Here is a 19,306-nt window from a genome sequence, read left to right on the forward strand (position 1 = left end):
GCAAAAATGTCTATAGTTTTAGCACATGAACAACATGCAGCTTATTCTCAAGAGCTGAAGTGTACTTAGGAAATAATGATTTCTATCTTTCTATCTTGATCACCTGAGAACGTCTTTATTTCCTGAAAACAAGTATTAGAATTGGCTTTTGTGGAAAATCAAGTAACAAAATTAAATGATAGCTTAATTTTCAAAAAAAAAACCTCTTTCATAGGGAATTTTATTGCTTTTAAGTTTTAAGCATCTTTTGTTGGAATATGGAGCAGTTAAACCTCCAAATTACCGAAATGTACTCAAAGCACTGAAGATTACTATGGTAATTTATACCCACATGAAACTGAGAACATCAAACTGACAGATGTAGATATCTTCCTCTATTTCAACTAGATGAAATGCCGGTTGTCCTAAGACAAAAGCTTAAAGTTCATATTTCTTAACAAACTAGACAACACTCACCAGTAGTGAGTTTCTTTGTACCTACCTTGTGTTTAAACAGGTGTTATGAATCTTTAATTCTATTTTTTTCTTTACTGTAAAATATTCTAATACAAGCATTAAAACTTGAGGATCATCACACTTACCTGTATGGCTTGTCAGAGTTATGGATTCGTCTGTGGTTTCTGACTCCAACGTATGTTGTACTTGTATAATCGCACACATCACATCTATACTGTTTCTGGACTGAAGACTTAGTCCCTAGACAAGGGATTGGAGAGCTTTAGCGAAATGCACTGATTAGATACAAATGACACAGTTTCCACTGTAACTGAATATTTGTAACACACAGTATTAATATTTCAATCAAGGCTTTCCCATTTATTAAAATTAACAAGTTTGAACACGGCTTTCCAGATTCTCCTGCAACTAGACTATCAGCAGATATAAGCTGAACATCATCTGACCTGTAAACACAAATACATTGGGTTAGTTTATGCATTACCTTGTACAAAATGCTAGAATGTAATAAACTTGATGCCAGCTGCCCTGCTGACTGTGCAGCAGCTGAATTAACCAGAGATACACTGTTGATCTGAAAGGTGGTCTAACTAATACTGAATACACTGTCTTAAGGAAACACTGATTTGCCAACAAGCTGTGATTTCATACTCTAATACAACATTACACAGTATGCCACAAGGCATATATAACAAACTCTAGATAAAAAGACAAGTTTTTTTACCCTGCGGGTTTCCTTTTTTACAACTGAAAGACAGCTATCAGTGCAACAACGGAAGGAAAAAACCAGCACGAATTATTCAGTGCTAAATAATATCATATAATCATACCCAGCAAACTGACAGGTGACAAGGATAAGTGTCATCACTAATGTGAGTGTGCCACTCTCTGGAATCCAGAAGACATGGATCCAGTGGAAAAGAGGCCATGTTACCACCCTCACTCTGCAGCAACAGGGCTGGGTAGTTTTAATCAGGGTAAGCCGGAGACAAAACAAGCTGGATGCCTTGATCATGTAAAACTGTTCCTGAAGATATTCAACACTCTCTTTACTCTTCTGTAAGCACAAAATCTGCAGGCCATTCACAGCCTGACTGCTTTATATTCAGAAACAAAGCAAGCATGGAAAGCTGGAGAATAAGCCAGAACAGGAAGGAAGCTTAGGTAGAACACTAGCACACAGTACAGAATCGTAAAACTGCTGGCACAAAAGAAACCCACGCTGAAATTTCAACAAAGAAAATCCTTAAGTTAAATTTAAGCTTTCTAAAATTGAAATTTTCTTTTGCCTGTAACTACTTTTGCCAGGCAGAACAAAATGTCCTAATTTCCTGGTGTAAGTCTACAACATTAATATACACACTAATCATAATTATAATTTAAGTATTACTCTTAATTGGTAGGTTAAAAACTTGGACTTGATTATAAGTGGCACTGTTCCAAATTCAGTTTAAAAAAAAAACCCTGAAAAAATGAAGTGTGAAATATTGGATAATGGTTTTGTGTGAGAAATATTACAGATCAATGACAACTAATAAAAATGACAGATGGAAAAACTTAATATAGCACAGAATGAGAGCCCGTGCTACTTCAAGCAACTGTTTCCAGTAGAAAGAACATTAGATTTAAAAGTTCAAAACTCTAGGCTTTGTCCTTGCTCTTCCACCTAGTACCAGGGTGATCATGGGCAAAAGCATTTTATCTGGTGAGGACTCAGTTTTCTCATCTACAAAATGGAAATTCTAGAACCTCCCAGCATGGTTTACTCAGAAAGCAGAGAACCCTCTATTCTTCCTTCACTGCAGTCTGCGTGTCACCTGCATGTTTGTGTCGGATCTCTTGACCTGTCCCTAGCTGTAGACTCTCCTGAGGGCAGAGATCTGTGTTTTCTGTTTATGCCGAATTTCCAAAGCTTTGCGAATTTTATGTTTGCAATAAGGAACAATTTAATTAAATTTCACGAAGGAGCACCATATGAAAGTGCTTTGCCCATGGCTCTAGGAGAGCACCTGTGACGTTAGCTGACACCCCTGTCAGTACAGTTCTGTCTTCCTCCCCGGCTGCAGTCTGTACAGGCACTGGATGCCTTCACTGGACTGCTGACAGCAAGCTCAGGATGGGCACTCCATGCCTTTTGGCAGAAAGAATGTCTGAAACACCATTACACTGCGTCTCAGAGTCAAAAACATGTCCTATATAACGTAGGTTATAACATAACCCCATAAGAGTGGGGAGAGGCAGAGGCTGGGGACGACTGAGGCACACATCCCCCAACTTGTTCATTAATTTTATTAAGTGGCTAAAGAAGTTCTAGCAAGGCATGAATTTCTTTGACCTTCTTTGTGAGCAAAACACTTTGTTTCTTGGCCTGACAACCAGATTTCCGAAGATTTAATACTGAATTAATAAAGTGTCAACATTTAAGTATGCAGGAGATTATCAGTCATCTGAAGCGTTTTACTATTACCACAGAGAAGAAAAATGGAATGAAGTAAGAGAAAACAGACATGGCAAGCAGTTTAAATCCATACATTTAACCCCAAGAAATAGCAGAACGCACTAAGAAAAGATGTTGTAAAATGGGGATATGGTGGACAGATGCTATCACCGTAAAGCTCAAACTGGTTACTTTAATTTTGAGCTGACATTTTAATCTTTTTTATTAAAATTGTGAGTTCTAATTTGTTAACCCATTTGGATAGTTTTATAAACTACTGTTTTGGAAGATGGTGCTAGAAAAGCCATTCCACCACTAGTATTAACCGCAGGTGGTGCCACTGAGTAGTATTTACTTTATTCCTTCATTAGGGATTTATGGTCCAACAACATCAAATGTTTTAATGTCTCCTTTAAAGGGGAATATGGAAACATAATGAATTAAAATAAAAGGAGGCATTTAGGGCTATTTTGTAAAAAGGAAACAAAACTGTTTTAGCTCAGCCATCTATTGCAGAAACAGATGCTATGTCATAAACTCCTTTTGTTTTGGATAGTTTTACAGGGATGACATCTGTTTGACAAGGGAATTTTGGTGCTACAGTGGTGTCAAAATCAGTTCTTTCAGAAACATTCTTGAATCAGTTATGCTTTCTGGGGTATAATTTAATGAAACATTACGGTAAAACATTTTACTCTGCAGTTGTTTCTAACTTTAATTCTTGGGAAATCTAAAAAGGAAAGTCACCCCAATATGTTTTATTTCCCATAAACACTACGTACAGCACTTGAGACACTTAAAGTATATCAATTTAAGAGAGCTGATGCAAGGAAGCACAGTTTATTACGCTTTATCCCTAATTCTCCGGATGTGGCATCCGCCTTTTCATGGAACTCTAATTAAATCTTTTGATTCTAATATTCCTATTAGCAGAAACTCGGCCAACTAGTACCTAACTAGTGCATAAAAAGATCTTGTGCGTGGTTTTTTTTTTTTTGAATAATGCAGATGAAATCTGGCAGCCATACTTGGATAAGAATAAGATCTCAGCAGGAAGCCTCACTTAAAGTTTGAGGTGAGAGCCTGCCGTTTGCAAAAGCTTCCCCAGCTTGCTGGTATGTCACCCAAGGGTTTATGCTGGGATTGGCTCTGACAGGACAGCATAAATTTCAACCTATTATTTACCTACAGTGTTGAAGCCAAATACTTACTAATACAGTGTTTCATTCAATACCTCAGGAACACAGGTTAAGATTCACTCCGCAGTATGAAAAGAGAGAATATAGGCAGCTTTAGTCCTGAAATTAACCCACATGACAACTAAGCTTTTTAAGAAAACTTTCTATACTACTCATGCAGCCTGGACCAAAAAAAAAAAAAAAAAAAAAAAAAATGCACGGATACCTTCCTGAATACATTTTCCATCAGCTGTGTCACCGGCAATCCTTGACTCATTAGAAGTTGCTACTGACAAGGTATCTGGAAGACTGTGTTGCTCTCTCTCATGGTTCCTCAGCTGACTCTAAAAAAATTGAGAAATATTCACATGTAACCTTCAATAAATACACCTGCACTGTTACTCAGAGACTGGAGAAGCAGTTAATTGCTTTCACGGCCTAGTACCTAAAACACATTATCAGTATTTTAAAATCAAATGTGCTAAAAGATTACCTGACTTATTTGACAGTTTATGGAAAGAAATACTCTAGGGAAATCACAGTCCATCAAAATGGCAGCTCTTTGTGCCTTTTCCGAGAGGAATCCCCTGCTACCCCCTGCTTACGCACGGCACGTGCATACTTACTTACACACTGGCCTGCCAGCGGAGGAAAGAGCAGAGCACTCAGAATAACCCAATGCTTTCATAAAAATAAATCCAGACAGCAATTGTTTTGCTGGACTCCTGGTAATTTTTCTTTCAGTATCAACTAAACGTGCCAGAGAGACCTAAATGGAACCGTTCCTCCACGGGATCTTCTTCACCCACCTCCACAATCTAGAGTGCAGGAGCCAAAGGAACTTCGGGAACCCGCTTTTGCTGCCCATTTGGATGCACTGCTTGTCTGGTAGTCTGAGACCACTTCGGATTTTCATGAGGGCAACCCAAGTAGGCAGTGAAATCTCAGACTCAAAGACTTTTTTATTCCTGAGCTAGACCTCCAACTCTGGGGAATCTGAGAGAAAAAGCCTACATCCTAGCTACCCTTTAAGCACACTTTCCTCCCACCGAAGAGTCAACTGAAACACGAGAGAAGGAAAAGTTTGAAAGTAATGAGTCAATCCAGTTTCCTTTACAGAAACAGTATCTCATGCTAGTTGTTGGTTTTAAGGGAGCATGTAAGACGAAAATCAGTCAAAATAGTCCTTGAAAGTCCCTTAAACTGCCCATAAAACAACACATGTGGCTCTGTTTCCACTTATCTTTCATTAAGTCCAAAACAGCTTATTTTCCCTCCTGCAATGACACAGATCACTACTGGCTGGTTGTGTAGCTCAAGTGAATGACCTACATTTTGGGGCCATGGAAGATGAAAAATAGCTATTTTTTTGTGCTGATGATGTAGGATTACATTTGTGTAAATCAAATTTGTGTACGTCCCTCCACCGTACATTCCCTTGTAATTACCCTGCAATTTAAAATCAACACATTTAAAAAAAGATATCCACACTAAAACTAAAGCAGTAAACACAGAAACTGTTAAGGAGGCGGTCGGCAGGGAAAACAATCCTACACCAGAAATTCTGATGACCTAGATTTCAGTCCCAATTTTAATACTAATTCAGTCGGGATCCTCTGGGCAAATTATCCAACTTCCCTAGGTCTCAGTTTCCTTATCTATAAAATGAGGTGGTTGGGCTCTCTCTACCAAGCTTCCTCCTGACTCCACTGGCCTGCCAGCGGAGGAAAGGTTGAAGGTTCTCTGAATGACTTCCTGAACCAATGCTTACCTTATAATGAAAAGACTCTTCGCACTGCTTGCACTGGTATATTCTTGTTTTACAGTGGTTGATCATGTGGTTTTCCAGATCTTTGCTGTTGTCAGCTATGTGCTCACAGATAGGACACTGATACGGCTGTCTCTGCCGATGGACTCGCAAGTGCTGCTTGATGTAGCCCTTGTTCCCGCTGGCGTAGTGACACAGGCGGCAGCGGTAGGGCCGATCAGCATTGGGGATGTACTCCACCACGCTGCTTCCCGACAGGCTCGCCTCGCTGTTTGGTTGGCACTGGGCGTTGTCCTGCAACTCCTTCAAAATGTCGTCATCTGAAGCATTTTGGTCTGTCCTTTCCCTCAGCTTTTCAATGACAGTCAGTAAGGACATGCTGATGCCTGTCTTAACTTGCCCATCAGACAATTCCTGCCTACCCTCCGGGAGTGCTACCAATGTCGAGTTGCTTTGGTTAAAAGTTGCTAATCCATCTGCGGAGTTTTTGAGTGGTGACATCATTTTAGAGTAGGCCGCCAATGTGCTATCTACTTGCCTTTGTCCGGTGTCTGGATCTAGAAGGTTTATGTTCCCGTAGTGCCCGAGGTTGGCTCTCGTCAGCTCTGCAGCTCGTATGGGCATTGTGACGAGGGCTTCTGCGGCTAACGAGTGTAGTCTGAGAGACTCAGAATTTGTTCTCCTTCGGCCTGGTGGGGCGTTCTCATCAGCAGCCAGTCCTTTGTTTATTAACTCACTGTCTTTCTTCTCTGGACTGCTCCAGCCTATGATCAGCCCCCCAATATCAACAGTACATTTATCAGCTCGATAAACTTCATCTCTTCCTTCACACCCGATCTGGGATTCTGTTGGGTTCAGGTTTTTGCCCTCTTCGATTTCAGCATTCATGAGGAAATGCTTCTGTGGAAGAGTTTCTTCCGCACTCGGGAGACGCTCCACTATCACGTTAACATGGCCTTTTTTGTTTGGGCTGCTACTAATGATTTTCTGTGCAGATGAAAGCAGACTGTCGGCAATCAGATTCTCCTCCACATCAGAAATCACCTCTAGCATTTCTTCCTCGTTAGGGTCAAGAGTAACCGACTGACCTAGATGAACTCCCCCTTCCACACTCTGTTCCAAAGGAGATGAAGAGGATAATGTTTCTGAGCTGCAAATCTGTACTTGTACTGAAGGCCCGTTGTGGATACTCAGTTCATTGTCTCCAATAGCAATGACTACTGCGTCCAGCCCACCAGGCTCAGCAGCCACTGAGGAGTCCAGCAAGCCTAGGGGCTCGTTTTCATTTTCGAAGATTGGATAGGAGCAATCGACCTCCCCGGCATGCTTCCAAGCATGTGTTTTCAACATTCTCTGCTGGCCACAGGTGTAACTACAGAACAAGCAGCGGTACATGCCGTACTGTTCATATGCGTACCACTTCCTCTTACCCATCTCTGTCACGGGTACATTTTGGGCGGGGTGAGCTTGCGGACTGTCCACACTCATGGCGGTATCAGAAGTGGTTTCATTCTTTCTTTCTGCGGGTCTCTGAGACAAAGAGTTGGAGGGGCTTATACACTGTAGGGCTTTGGGTTGAGTGCGACTGTTGGCATCATTTTCATGGTCATTTACCACGTGAGCTTCAAGTTCCTCTTGGCTTTTAGATGTGATGTGGCACTCCGAGCACATCAGAATCACTTCATTCTGGTGACCATGCTCCTTGATATGATCTTTTAACACAGAAAACGATGACGACAGAAACTTGCAAAGGCTACACTGGTAAGACATAGCCTTCCCATCATTCTGGGCAAGAGAGCCAGGGGTGAAGTGTATCTGTGACATCTCAGTCTTTCTAATCTCGGCAGCAGGTGACTGGGTTACTTTAGCTGGAATCTCGCAAAGTTCTTGGGCTTCAAGAGAGTGTGCTGCAGTACTGGAACGTGAGCGTTTCTTCCCAATTAAGAGACATTTTTGTGACTTTTCATGTTCTACTATCTTGCTTAACTTCTGGATAACATGGATTAATGGATCTGTTTTAACTTTTCTTTGTTCATCAATTTCCAATGATGAACTGATGACAGTTTCAGCAGTCAACAGAGCCTCTTGTTCTCCAATATCTGGCACCAACATGGCAACACTGCTGCTTTCTTCCATATCTAGAAAGGATAACATACAACAGAAAGAAATAACCAGATTATAGGTAACCCAGGTATGTAATTACAGGAAATTGAAACTAATCTTAGAGTTTAAGCTAATCTCTGTATTCTCTAACCTGGGAGCTCCGTATCAGTATACCTGGGTATGCCCAACAGAGACTTAAACTGTTCACAACTTCTCTTTGGAGTGCCGTTCCCTATCAAGACTGATGATGATCTTTCCATCGATTTCTTTCTTTGGAAATAACTTTAACAATTTGAAACTCCTTTTTCTTCACTTTCTTTCCCCTAGACATCTAGCTGGGTCCAATCAGTACCCCTCTCTTTTGCCCAATGCCAAAAAACAGGACTCCTATTCCTTGACTGAAAGAACACAGGCATTCCCAGGGCATGTGGAACCACCTCAAGTTACTACAAAATACTATTCTGTAAGGCCAATACATGATTGACACAATTCTTGGGAGACAACTTCTTACACCAAATATAATTATAATTTTATTATTAAAACCATACAGTTTTTCCTCCCCAGATCTTTGGAATTATGAAAATACAGCTGTGAACCTCTTATAAAGGGCAGAGTAAAATTTTCAGAAGTACTATGCAAACGAAACTACATAAAAGCAATGATCTAGTTCCTTCTTTTACTTCCTTCGATTTATCTTCCTGAAGATAAACCACAAACCATGCTGTGGTTTTTTCCTAGAAACCGTATTAGTGGTCAACTACTACTCATATGCATGTATGTTCTTCATTCTTTTCTTTTTTTTTTCCCTGAAAGGGAGAGGGGTATCAGAGAAGGAAAACAACTGGTGTTTCAGGTCTACATATTCAAAGTCCTTAAAAGGGGTTCTCTGTAAGTTCTAGCAATGCACTACAGCCAAGGAAGTTACAAAACAAAAAATACTCACAATATCTTTCCGCCTAGATCTTGAATCCTCTATTTCCTGGCAGTACTTTCATTTCAAACATTTCCTTTGGCTCAAAGTGAGATTAATTTGTTGACTTGGATCACATTTTTCAGTTTAGGCTTTTTTCCAGCAACAAGTTTTGTTTTTCCACATTTTAGGTGCATTCTGGAGTCTTACTCACAACATTCAATAAATGCCAGCAAAATTTTTAGTGGCACCAGCTATAGACCAAAGACCATACTATTCTTAAACTCCAGTTACAGGCTCTGAATTCTTATTTTAGGAGGTGAATAATGGCTTCTCTCCCCCCAGGTGGCTGAATCAACACGGAAGGGCCCTTCAGCCCTGCCAAGATCAGACCTAACTCCTGCTAGACCCTACCAGTGCTCTGACCAGCTGCAGTGCCAGTCCTCCCATATCTACTCTTGGCAACAGTGATGGCTTTTCCTCTGATTTTTCTGCTCTTTCTGGCACACAAACTTTCTATATCTAGGTCCACATCAGGCAAAAATGCAAACATTTTACACTCGGTTTCTTTAGTACTACTTCTTCCCTCCTTCCCTGATAGTTTGTCCAATGTGATCAGTTTTCTTTTCTTCTCCATGTCCAACTGCATTCGTGGCAAGGAACGCATTCCATAGCCATTACAAGAGTGACTGCTACCCCAGCTCAGATGGCTGGCCCTTTAGCTACTCTCTCCCTTAAACAACCCGAGGGCATTACCTCTCAAAAGACTATGGAGTCCCTTTCCATCTTTCTCAAGTAGGAAGAGTAATATTTTAAAATCCCTATAAAATCTTAAGTCACTAATGACGGGATCAGTATGGGAAAAATTTCTCTGGGGAAAATTCTTTGTGACTTTGTCAGTTACCTTACTGCCTGACAATTTCACATTTTTAGGCCAAAGGGCACTGTGGCTCTTTCTGTGACTACTGATTTCCCTTTAAGGTCACTCAAGGCTTTTTTTTTCTTTCGGTTCAATTATTAAATGCAAATTAGTTAAGTAATTGTTAGTAACAGGAATCCTTGGACATTTAGTTTCTTGCACAAGATCTGGTGGTCTACTGTAGACCTAAGGTGTCCTTCTCAATGAAATGTGACATCCATGTAGGCTGATTGATAGTCTGCAAGTTGACAAGTGACTACTGGCTCAACAGACTTTGCATACCCACAGGGTTACAAAGGTGATTCATGTTATCCCTCTTCTACTTAATGACAGAATAGGAAAGAGAGCAGTGCAAATTGCTCCCTGTGGATATTTCAGTGTGTAACCTTAAAAAGAAAGTAAAATGAAGAGGAGGAGGAGTTCATTTTATCTGAAGAAAAAGACTAATACAAAAGAAACTGACAAAACATTCCGATTTTAAAAGCGGTGTCTGCTCAGGCATTAAGAGCTAATGGAAATTTGCAGCAGATGCTCCAATTTTCCCTGAACATTTATGTAAGTACCTCATTTTAGAGGCTGCATACATTTGGGGATAAGTACAGAAATGGCAGCTATAAAACAGATATGACAACATAAAATACATCACGAAACACCTGAAAAACCAGTTTGAGTCTGCATGGCAGAATCGTACAAGTCTCGTCTCATTAAACAAAAGTCTCTGTTAGAAAAGGTTAGATAAACAGTTCATGATAAAGTATACACAAAGAGGGAGTTAAGCTGACCTTAAAGCCAATCCTTTAAATTTTCACAAAAATTTCACTTTGGGCCACCAATGTGCACATATATATGGGATTCCATGTCAAGTGAAGTAAAATTTGGGGGGGGGGAAAAAAAAGAGATGAAAAGGAGTACAAATACAATCCCAGTGGCTCAGTGATGATGACAACATGGATTATGAACACGTCATACTATCCATAACCTTCAACAGATCAATGTAAATGAAACTTAAAAAAATGACTATGGTTAAAGGGGTGGGTGGAGGGTGGGATGAAGTAGGAATGGCAAATTTTGTAACTAAAGTTGAGTGATGAGTACCCAGGAATTCCTCATACTGTTCTTTCTACTGCGTACATGTTTAAAACTTTTCATAATAAAAAGCTGTAGTAAAAGCTGTTATATGCAAGGCATTAAACAAAACATGATTATGGAAAAAAAATCACAGTACTCATGGTTTAAAACTGAGTTGACTGGATAGGACAAACATATTTAGAAGTTAAAAGAAAATTAACAGCTTTTAAATAATGAAACAGTACACATGATAAAATAGTCAGAAGGCAACAGCTAATGACCAAACCCTAATAAAAACTGAAAAGCTAGTTTTGGTCTAGGAAGGTAAGGAAAAGCTTTATGAAGAGGTGGGAGGTACACTGTATTCTAAAAGATGGCTGTGCCAGATGTCAACCATCTGTCCCTCTGGGCTCAGTGTCTCCTTTTCTCCACTCTGTTCTCTGCCTCAGGAGGTATTACATCATTAGACTCCTATGCCCTCTGGTTCCTGGTTGCCCGTGGGGAGCCATGACAGGAGATCAGAGGGACGCAGCAGAGTGAGACCAGGGTATTCATGTCCTTGGTTCCCTCCCTCTAGGTCACCTTGGATTGGCCATGTTCAATGGAAGGCCATTCTCTCCAGGCAGGGGGCTCTGCAAGACTTTCCTGCTTCTGGTAACTCTTCCTTCTCCTGACACTGCTAGCATCAGATAACTGCATTATCCCTTTAGTTTGCCTACATCTTTATGAAGTCCTACATCTTTATTAAGAGTATCTCTGTAAATACATCCTCCTTGAATTATCCTAATTAGAGTGCTTCAGTTGCTCTTTTGGAATTCTGTTAACACAAGGGTAAGATTGACAAGGAAAACAGCCATAACATTATTAAATTTTCATAAACAATAAACCTGCTGTCTAATTATCTGGTTAGGGAAAAGACCAATATGGCTGAATAGGAAGATTTACAGAAAGAGGAAAGACTAGAGGCATCAGTAAAGTAGGGAGCTCCTTGTTTGGAATCTTTAGACATAACATTAGACAAAATATACCAAACTGTTACAAATAAATAAATATAAACTGCATCCCAAGCCAGAAAAGTTCTACAATCCTTCCACTCAGTCTCAAAATTTTCCTAGATGACAGGACAGGTTTCCCCAGCTACCTGAAAGAAGAAATTTCCTACGAGATCTTTTAGAAGCCAAAATGATGTCAAGTGAAGAAGGAATGACCCTTAAATTATATGGAAGAAGTTTTGCGTGTTCCCCAAACCAAAAGTAACCTCTTAGGCTTTTCTGATACTTCAGGACACACCTTGCTAACGAATGCACAAAACAGATCAAGATAAAGCACAGATGCTCACAGACACAGTTCAAAGCTCTGGTGCCTTGATGCTGAGTGCAATTCTTGGGCAGGGAAGGAGCTTGGTGGGGCCACTCTTGCTGCCGGGGGTACGTGCTGCCTCTATTAATGGCTTGCTGCAAAACAAAGATTAAAAACTACTTTTGGTTTTCATCCTTTTTTTTTTTGTAGAAGTGAAATCTTTGGATTTCTTTCAGTTAGAGAAAATAGGTACTTTTGTAGATCCTTCATAAAAGCAAAATGGCAGAAAGCAAACTGAAAAGTGGGGGAGACCTGTATTCCACAGCCCAAGCTTGTAATTAATGTCTTTCCCAAGAAAAGAACCAAATTATTTCTGTTGTCTTTCTTTCCTTATAATTTACTACTTGGTTTCTTTGTACATCTAATTAGTTCCTTTCAGTTATAGCATATGGTTATCATAAGTAAAATCAAGTTGAACAATTCTTGTGGGCCTGAGGGGAACTGGAGAAAGGCTATAATTTTCTGTGTGTGTACAAAGGCAGTTTGCTATTTTATAAAGAACTTTTTCTTTCAGACTTACAATTTGTTCTTTCCCAACTAAAGATTGTGTGAAGTAATGACCAATTTCCCATTCTTCTACATTATCATAATCCTAAAATACAAAACATTTTGCTCCAGTCAAAAGGCAGAAGTTCCTCTTCTAGAATACCCTCAATCAGCTGTGTGACCTTAGGCAAGTCACTGTTTCTGTGGGTTTTATTCAGATTCCTCAGATGTAAAACAAGAGACTGGTACTGGATGAACTTTCATGTTCCTAAATTATGAACTGTCTATAAAAAATTACCTTGAGATTGCTTACACATTTATAGATTTATCTTACTGTCAGCTATAATTTATTTGAATTAAAATCTCCTTAGCTTAATGTGATTAATTGCCACTAAGAAAAAAACAGTATCAATATCACAAGTACATGAATTTCTTAATCTAAAATTTCTTAGTTGGCATCTAGCCCGAGAGAATATTCTAATTTGGCAGCCATGGCGAAGACATAAGGCCTAACTAACATTAACCAATATTAAGATTTAACATTTATTAAGCACCTATAATGTGCCAAGCACAGTACTGGAGACTACAAAAATAAGTAAGAAGAAATCCTTGTCCTTGAAGTGCTTACCATCCAGGGGGCAGTGCCTATGCAGACTTGTGTATTCGTGTTATTTCTGATAATAGTAGCCTCTTTTTTGCACTTAAGGAATCTGAGGCTCACAGATGTAAAGTAGTAACTGGCTTAAGAATTGGAATCCAGACCTATCTGATTCTAAATCCCCTTTCTTAATACACCAATTTCCCTCTTACATCTCAGTGAGAACATATATGTATAAGAATCAATACTGAAAAGAGTAACAGCCTCAGAGCAAGGCTATATCAAACATGTCAGCCTGTTTGATCTTAGTAACACTCTGGATCAGGCCAGGTGGGTGTTACACAACTTTACAAATAAGGAAACACTCAGTATGGTTTAAGTGACTTACCCAAGGTTACATGGCTGTCAAGTGGCAGAGCCAATGTCTTTCAAATCAATTCCTGAAATTAACACAGTCCCTTGGATCAATCTTCAGAATTCAGCTGTGGCCAAGAATGAAAGTATATAGTATCAAACATTTCATTTTCTTGGTGAAACAAAGTAATGATTTCTTTTGGCAGTGAAAAATTTCCCAATATTCTATGTGAAAAAGAAATTCAGAGGAATGTTCATGCAATCTAACCATGTGATGTAAATTTACATAATTTCCCTAACAAGTAGACTATGATTTTGTACAAGTTTGGAAAAAAAACTGCTCTGGAAACTTCTCCCAATAATTGTGTATTTTGTTTTAGCTCAGAATTTAACTAGTTGACTCAAAATACTATTGGTTTTACTGATACCTTTCTAATGAATAAAAATCTATAAATTGTATACTGCTATTTTAATCTTAGCCAAAAATACAATCTAAAGGATGATTCTGCAAACTTCAAACAGTTCTGCAAGCACATTGGGTATGAAAAGAGAGGACAGATTGACCTATATATCTTCTAATGCAGTTTCCTGCCCTGGTCCTTGCTACTGTTTCTTATACCAACTAGACTTAATCTCAAAAATCGAATAATGCCTGTCCGTTTCTCCTAGAATGCAGCTATCTTATCGATTATGGTTAAGTAAATAGTTCGTTGCCAGGGCAGAAAGCACGTCTTTGGTCCTCCCCTGAAGTTAATTTTAAACGAGTTAGTGAGGTAAAGGAATGAAGGGCCAGGCTTTCTCTTTTAATCAATAACGCAACGCATACACTGAGTCAAAGCAGAGTACTGAAGAAAGTACAAGCTCAGGGAGGTGATAAATCCAGTAATTGCCTGATAAAAGAGATGCAGACTGATAGTAAATTACAGCCCACCGCAGTAACTAAAAAGATCGCCTACGGGTTGGGATGATGGCCTCCGCCTAATTAATCATCCAGGCCTTCCACACAAACCATTCACTCCGGATGCCCGCAGGTCTTAAAAGGTGGGAGCTTTTTTAAAAAACTGATCTCAGTGATCTCTGGGGACACCACTTCACCGACAAGGTTCGTAATAAGGGCAGAAGGCTAGGATTTCTGCACTAGCTTTTTCTATACCAAGAATTGGCTACAGGGCTGGGGCGATGGGGCCTGAGAAAAGTAATCAGGAGATGCGGTGAGGACACCGTCGTGAGCTTTATCGCGGCTGCCCTAAGCGGTTTCACATCTGCTGGGGGGAAGGAAGCAAGGAACGCCTTGAAGGCCCGCCTGCAGACCAGGCTGGTGACAGTATGCGGAGAGCGGCAGTTTCCCCCCCCACCCCCCGCGGCAGGGCAAGCCCGGGGTCTCCGCTGGCCTTGCTGTGGGCGGCAAAGAGCACTGGAAGAGGACGCGGAACTTAGGGCATGTGGCGAGCACCGGGCGGTGTCGTCCAGCTGAAGAGGAAGCGGGCGCCGGTAGAGGCCTGAGGGGAGGACGCACATGGCCGGCGGCGGCGCTACCTGCAGGCGGAGGGGCGGCCCCGGGGCGCGGTACCTGCGGTCGGGCGGCGGCTGCTGCTTCCGCGAGCCTCCTTTGGCCGGCCAGGAGCCCGGCCGTGCCCTCGCCCTCGTCCTCGCCCACCTCTCTCCCAGCTCTTTTCCCTCTTTTCCCCCGCTTTTCCCCTCCTTATCCGGAGCTCCAAAATGGCGGCGCTGGGGACGGATCACGTGAGCCTCGGGCAGGTCAGGTGACCCGAGTGGCGGGCCGCGGGGCGGGGCGATACGCAGGCCCCGCCCACGGGCATCCTGGGGCATTCCGGCTGGGCCGGCGCGGAGAAGGTACTTTGGCTGCTCGGGGTAGTCCCGGTCCTGGGTGGGTTTGGGTCTGGGGCGTCGGCCTCCAAAGGCGTCTACGTTGTCCTCTCAGTGGTTGCCTGGGCCAAAAAGTCGGTGTGTCTCCCCACGTCGCCCCAGTCTGCTGCTAGCTTCATCACTCCATCTCCTCCCTAGTTGGCTTTTCACCATGATCTCAGGCACTCTTCAGCCCTATGCATATGAATTTGTTCCTGCGCTTGTGGGGCTATGCTTTTTGTGGCGTTCTTGGCTAAAATGGAGAGGTCCTAGCTGGTTTTGTGGCTGGACTTCAGGTGTGACTGGTGAGGGGCAGGGCTAGCCCTGGGTAATCTATTTGCTTGAGAGAAGATTTCCAGGGCAAGAATTCATCCTAGGGGTTATGGCCTGACTTGGTAGCTCCACGGAGTCACATGACCTCAGTCCTTCTGCGGGCATCATGGTGTTTGTCATTTGGCTCTGTTTTTATTAGTGACATACACACCGGGGTTATAAGCAGCCTTGTTTTGGTTCCCCTGCGAAAAAAGTAAAATACAAAGGGACTGAAGCATTTCATCCAACTTCACAGAGAATGCGGGACTGTTTTGGTACATTAGGAGCTACATAGCAGGGTGTTTTGGTCTGGACTCAGTAGGTTGGCCAGGAGCATTAGGAAGGGAGCACACCTAAGATTCCCGTCACGGTAATGGATTGGACTTGTTCATTGAGATAGCCCTTGGGGACTTCCAGATGTATTAGAAATCTTTGCAGTTGGCTGGGGTCTCAATTTTCAAGTGGGAGAAATACCTAGCAAAACTTGGGCTCTGTTCAGACAGGTCAGTAATTCTCCTCACTGTATCTCAGGATACAAATTCGCCTGAATTGGCAGGGTTGGGAAACCAGGAACGTTTGAGAGTTCTGCTAATCTACAAGACTCCTTTGACGATTGGACCAAATAGCTAAGAAGAAGGAAAAATAAAGTGTTGGGCAGTTTTTTTTTTTTTTTGATAAAAGAGATTAAGCAGGAGATGACCGTGGAAGGGGAAAAGGAAAAAAATAAGGAAAACCAGAAATATATGAAGAGGAGAAAGGGAGAACAATTAATGTGCAAATTTCTTTCCTTTTCTTGATCTGTACGAATAATCCTAGTTTATAACTATCTGAAAAGAAAATTTCCTTTAGAAATAACTGTAACATCCACGAATCCAAAAGTGGACAGAAGTCAGAGAATTATTTGATCAGGGAAGAGGGCAAAAACAAAGTGGGGAAATTGTGATCTAGAGAAAATAAGGGACTTCTCAACAAGAGAAGATACGTGTATCTGTCTGAAGTTTCTGTGGTCATCTTTTCTGGAATACACCAATTATTTTTCGATGTCCCTCTTATAGGACAAGGTTAGGTAGAACTTTGTGGCCCTCTTCCTGGCTCAGAGGTGTGGCCTGTGATGGATGCTGGCTCGTGGTAGGAGTGTCACCTCTATCCTGGGAGCATTTAGTTGCCAGTGCAGTTGCTTCCAGGGTACCGTTTTCCCTGCTGACTTGATGACTGTCAGTGTTCAAAATGGTGGCCACCTTGTCAGCCTCCATCTTAGCATAGCAACAGAGAGCTGAGCCTCCAGCTGTCCCACAGTGGATATGTAGGTTGAGGAAGTCACCAACCCTTGGGGCTGTTTGTTACTGCAGCATAGCATGGCTCCTGCTGACTGACATTCTTCCTCCCCACACTGATGTAATGGGAAGAGGCAGAACCAATAGAAAGAAACCAGTCAGATAGCAATGTTAATGAATTAGAACCTTCATTCCTGAAGACAGAGAAGGTGTAAGACACAGAACTGATAGGAAAACATTAGCAACTTCAAAAAGCCACTAGAGCAAAACCTCAGTATTTTTCTTTCCTGTATGAGAGCTCCTGTACAGTAAACATTTTTTTTTGAAAGATTTATTTATTTGACACAGAGAGAGATCACAAGTAGGCAGAGAGGCAGGCAGAGAGAGGAAGGAAAGCAGGCTCCCTGCTGAGCAGAGAGCCCGATGCGGGGCTTGATCCCAGGACCCTGAGACCGTGACCTGAGCCAAAGGCAGAGGCTTTAACCCACTGAACCAGTCAGGCGCCCCTACAGTAAACATTTTTTAAGTCAGAAGTGCAAAGACACTCAGATGTAGTGAATGTCTTTGAACCACTGAACTTGTGGTCATCTCACCAAACTCTGCTGAGCACCTTCCACTTGCCACAGAATGTTATTTGTCATGATTTAATTAACCGATCATAGTAAGATTTAGTGTTACAGATAGGAAACTTGCTTACTCAGTTCTCTCGCACCTACTCTGGAATCTGATTCTGTCTCCAGATGAGAGATGGCCGGGATAACTGGATCCCTATCTCCACGTATCTCATCATTCCACTTTGTGATCATTAATTAGTGGAGGAGCTTAAAGATTTTGCTTCTACAAGTATCATGGGTCTATATCTTCTAAAATGACCAGGGTGTTTGATAATACGTGGCCTGCGCTGGACGACTTCAACAAGAACGCTGTTTAAATTTTGAGAATGCTAAGGGCAGTGCAGCGAGTAAGTTGCCAAGGTGATGACTGGTTGTAAACTGAATGAGGCGTTGAACCAGTCGAAACTAGAGAACACCAACTTGTTCCCAGCCATGATACTTATAAAGGACACCTTGTCTTTGGTGTAATAAGATTAGATTAGATTTCTTTTGACAGGATTAATCGTGTAAGTCTTTGGCACAGCACAGAAAATTGGAGGAGACATGTTAGCCTGTATTTCTTTTAGTTGTAATTTTTATCTTGACCTTTAAAAACATATCCTTTGAATATACTGCCTCAAAAAAAGGAAAGATGGTGGAGGGGTGGCAGGAGGCGGTGGGGGGGGTGTTATAACTAAAAGGAGAGAAAAAAAAAAGAGAGTAGTGGTGTGAACTGAGAAGATAAACACAAACATTTCCCCTGACTTTCTGTTTAGCTCCAGTGGGACTGTGAGCAGGTGGGCTCCATCTTTCTGATGTTTTTTCATCCTGTCTGTAAAACAAGAAGTTCAATTTATCTTTTTTTTGAGCTTCAGATGTCTGGTATATGGAAGTACAGAGTTTAATTATAGGAGTCCTCCGGATTCAAAATGGGACTTCATCGTTAAGAATAATGGCAAGGCTTGATTTTATTAATGAATGAAAGGATTGCTTGATGTAAGTCAGAAGGAATGTAAGATTAAAAGACATGATATATTATTATATATACAGCTGTCAGTAATAAATTAACATTAGCTCTAGGTTCCTTACACTTTGCATCCTGAATATACACCTAGAAATACTTCATAATTACAGTTCAGATCTCGAGAATCATCATAAATTATCCATCTGTCATTCATTCTCTGCTAAAAGCCACAGACCTACATTATTTCCGCCGCACATTGACATCTAAAATCTCTGGTGCTACGAGACACACATATTAATTTATTTCTTACCGAGGACCTGAATAAGCCAGAAGGATACCCAGTGACCGGTGATGGCTAGGACAGATTGGAGGAAGAGCAGCTGTTTTGAGAGTTAGGGGCTACTTTAGCTAATATCGCTCATACTTACTTCCAGCTCAGGTGTTTGGGGTCTGAGCCACCGACTAGTTTAGAAGAAGCCCGCCGAGGAGCTCAGACCGTCCTAGCATCTAAGGCAGCCCTGCCGTCCAGGTAGTGATGGAATTCTGTATAGACTTCCCTTAATCCCTGGTACTGGCTTCTAGGCGGGCCCTGGGAATAAGGACAGGAATCCACAGTGGGGACATCTAGTGGCTTCCCTGGAAGGTGCATTCAAGCCCCAGA

At 41.5% G+C, this 19,306-nt stretch overlaps 2 protein-coding genes across 7 annotated transcripts in view; one reads left to right on the forward strand and one right to left on the reverse strand.

Annotated features, from left to right (window-relative positions):
• The window catches only part of ZNF507 (zinc finger protein 507), a 40,637-nt gene extending 25,273 nt beyond the window's left edge, over nucleotides 1-15,364 (reverse strand). The window contains exons 1-6 of one of the 6 annotated variants that reach the window (XM_032326413.1): nucleotides 15,207-15,364; nucleotides 13,671-13,764; nucleotides 12,179-12,293; nucleotides 5,843-7,977; nucleotides 4,298-4,415; nucleotides 582-696 (exon numbers count right to left, since the gene is read on the reverse strand). In XM_032326413.1, coding sequence (XP_032182304.1) covers nucleotides 582-696; nucleotides 4,298-4,415; nucleotides 5,843-7,975 — 2,366 coding nt within the window. In that variant the 5' untranslated portion in view covers nucleotides 7,976-7,977; nucleotides 12,179-12,293; nucleotides 13,671-13,764; nucleotides 15,207-15,364. The other 5 variants (XM_032326414.1, XM_032326416.1, XM_032326415.1 and 2 more) reach the window with 5 other exon arrangements.
• Nucleotides 15,153-19,306, forward strand: part of LOC116580125 — a 124,927-nt gene continuing 120,773 nt past the window's right edge. The window contains exons 1-2 of the mRNA XM_032326163.1: nucleotides 15,153-15,248; nucleotides 15,349-15,490. Of these exons, the coding sequence (XP_032182054.1) occupies nucleotides 15,153-15,248; nucleotides 15,349-15,490 (238 nt within the window). The remainder of the gene's footprint in view (nucleotides 15,249-15,348; nucleotides 15,491-19,306) is intronic.

Source organism: Mustela erminea, chromosome 19 (genome assembly GCF_009829155.1).
Source record: "Mustela erminea isolate mMusErm1 chromosome 19, mMusErm1.Pri, whole genome shotgun sequence".
In the NCBI taxonomy this organism is placed as follows: domain Eukaryota; kingdom Metazoa; phylum Chordata; class Mammalia; order Carnivora; family Mustelidae; genus Mustela; species Mustela erminea.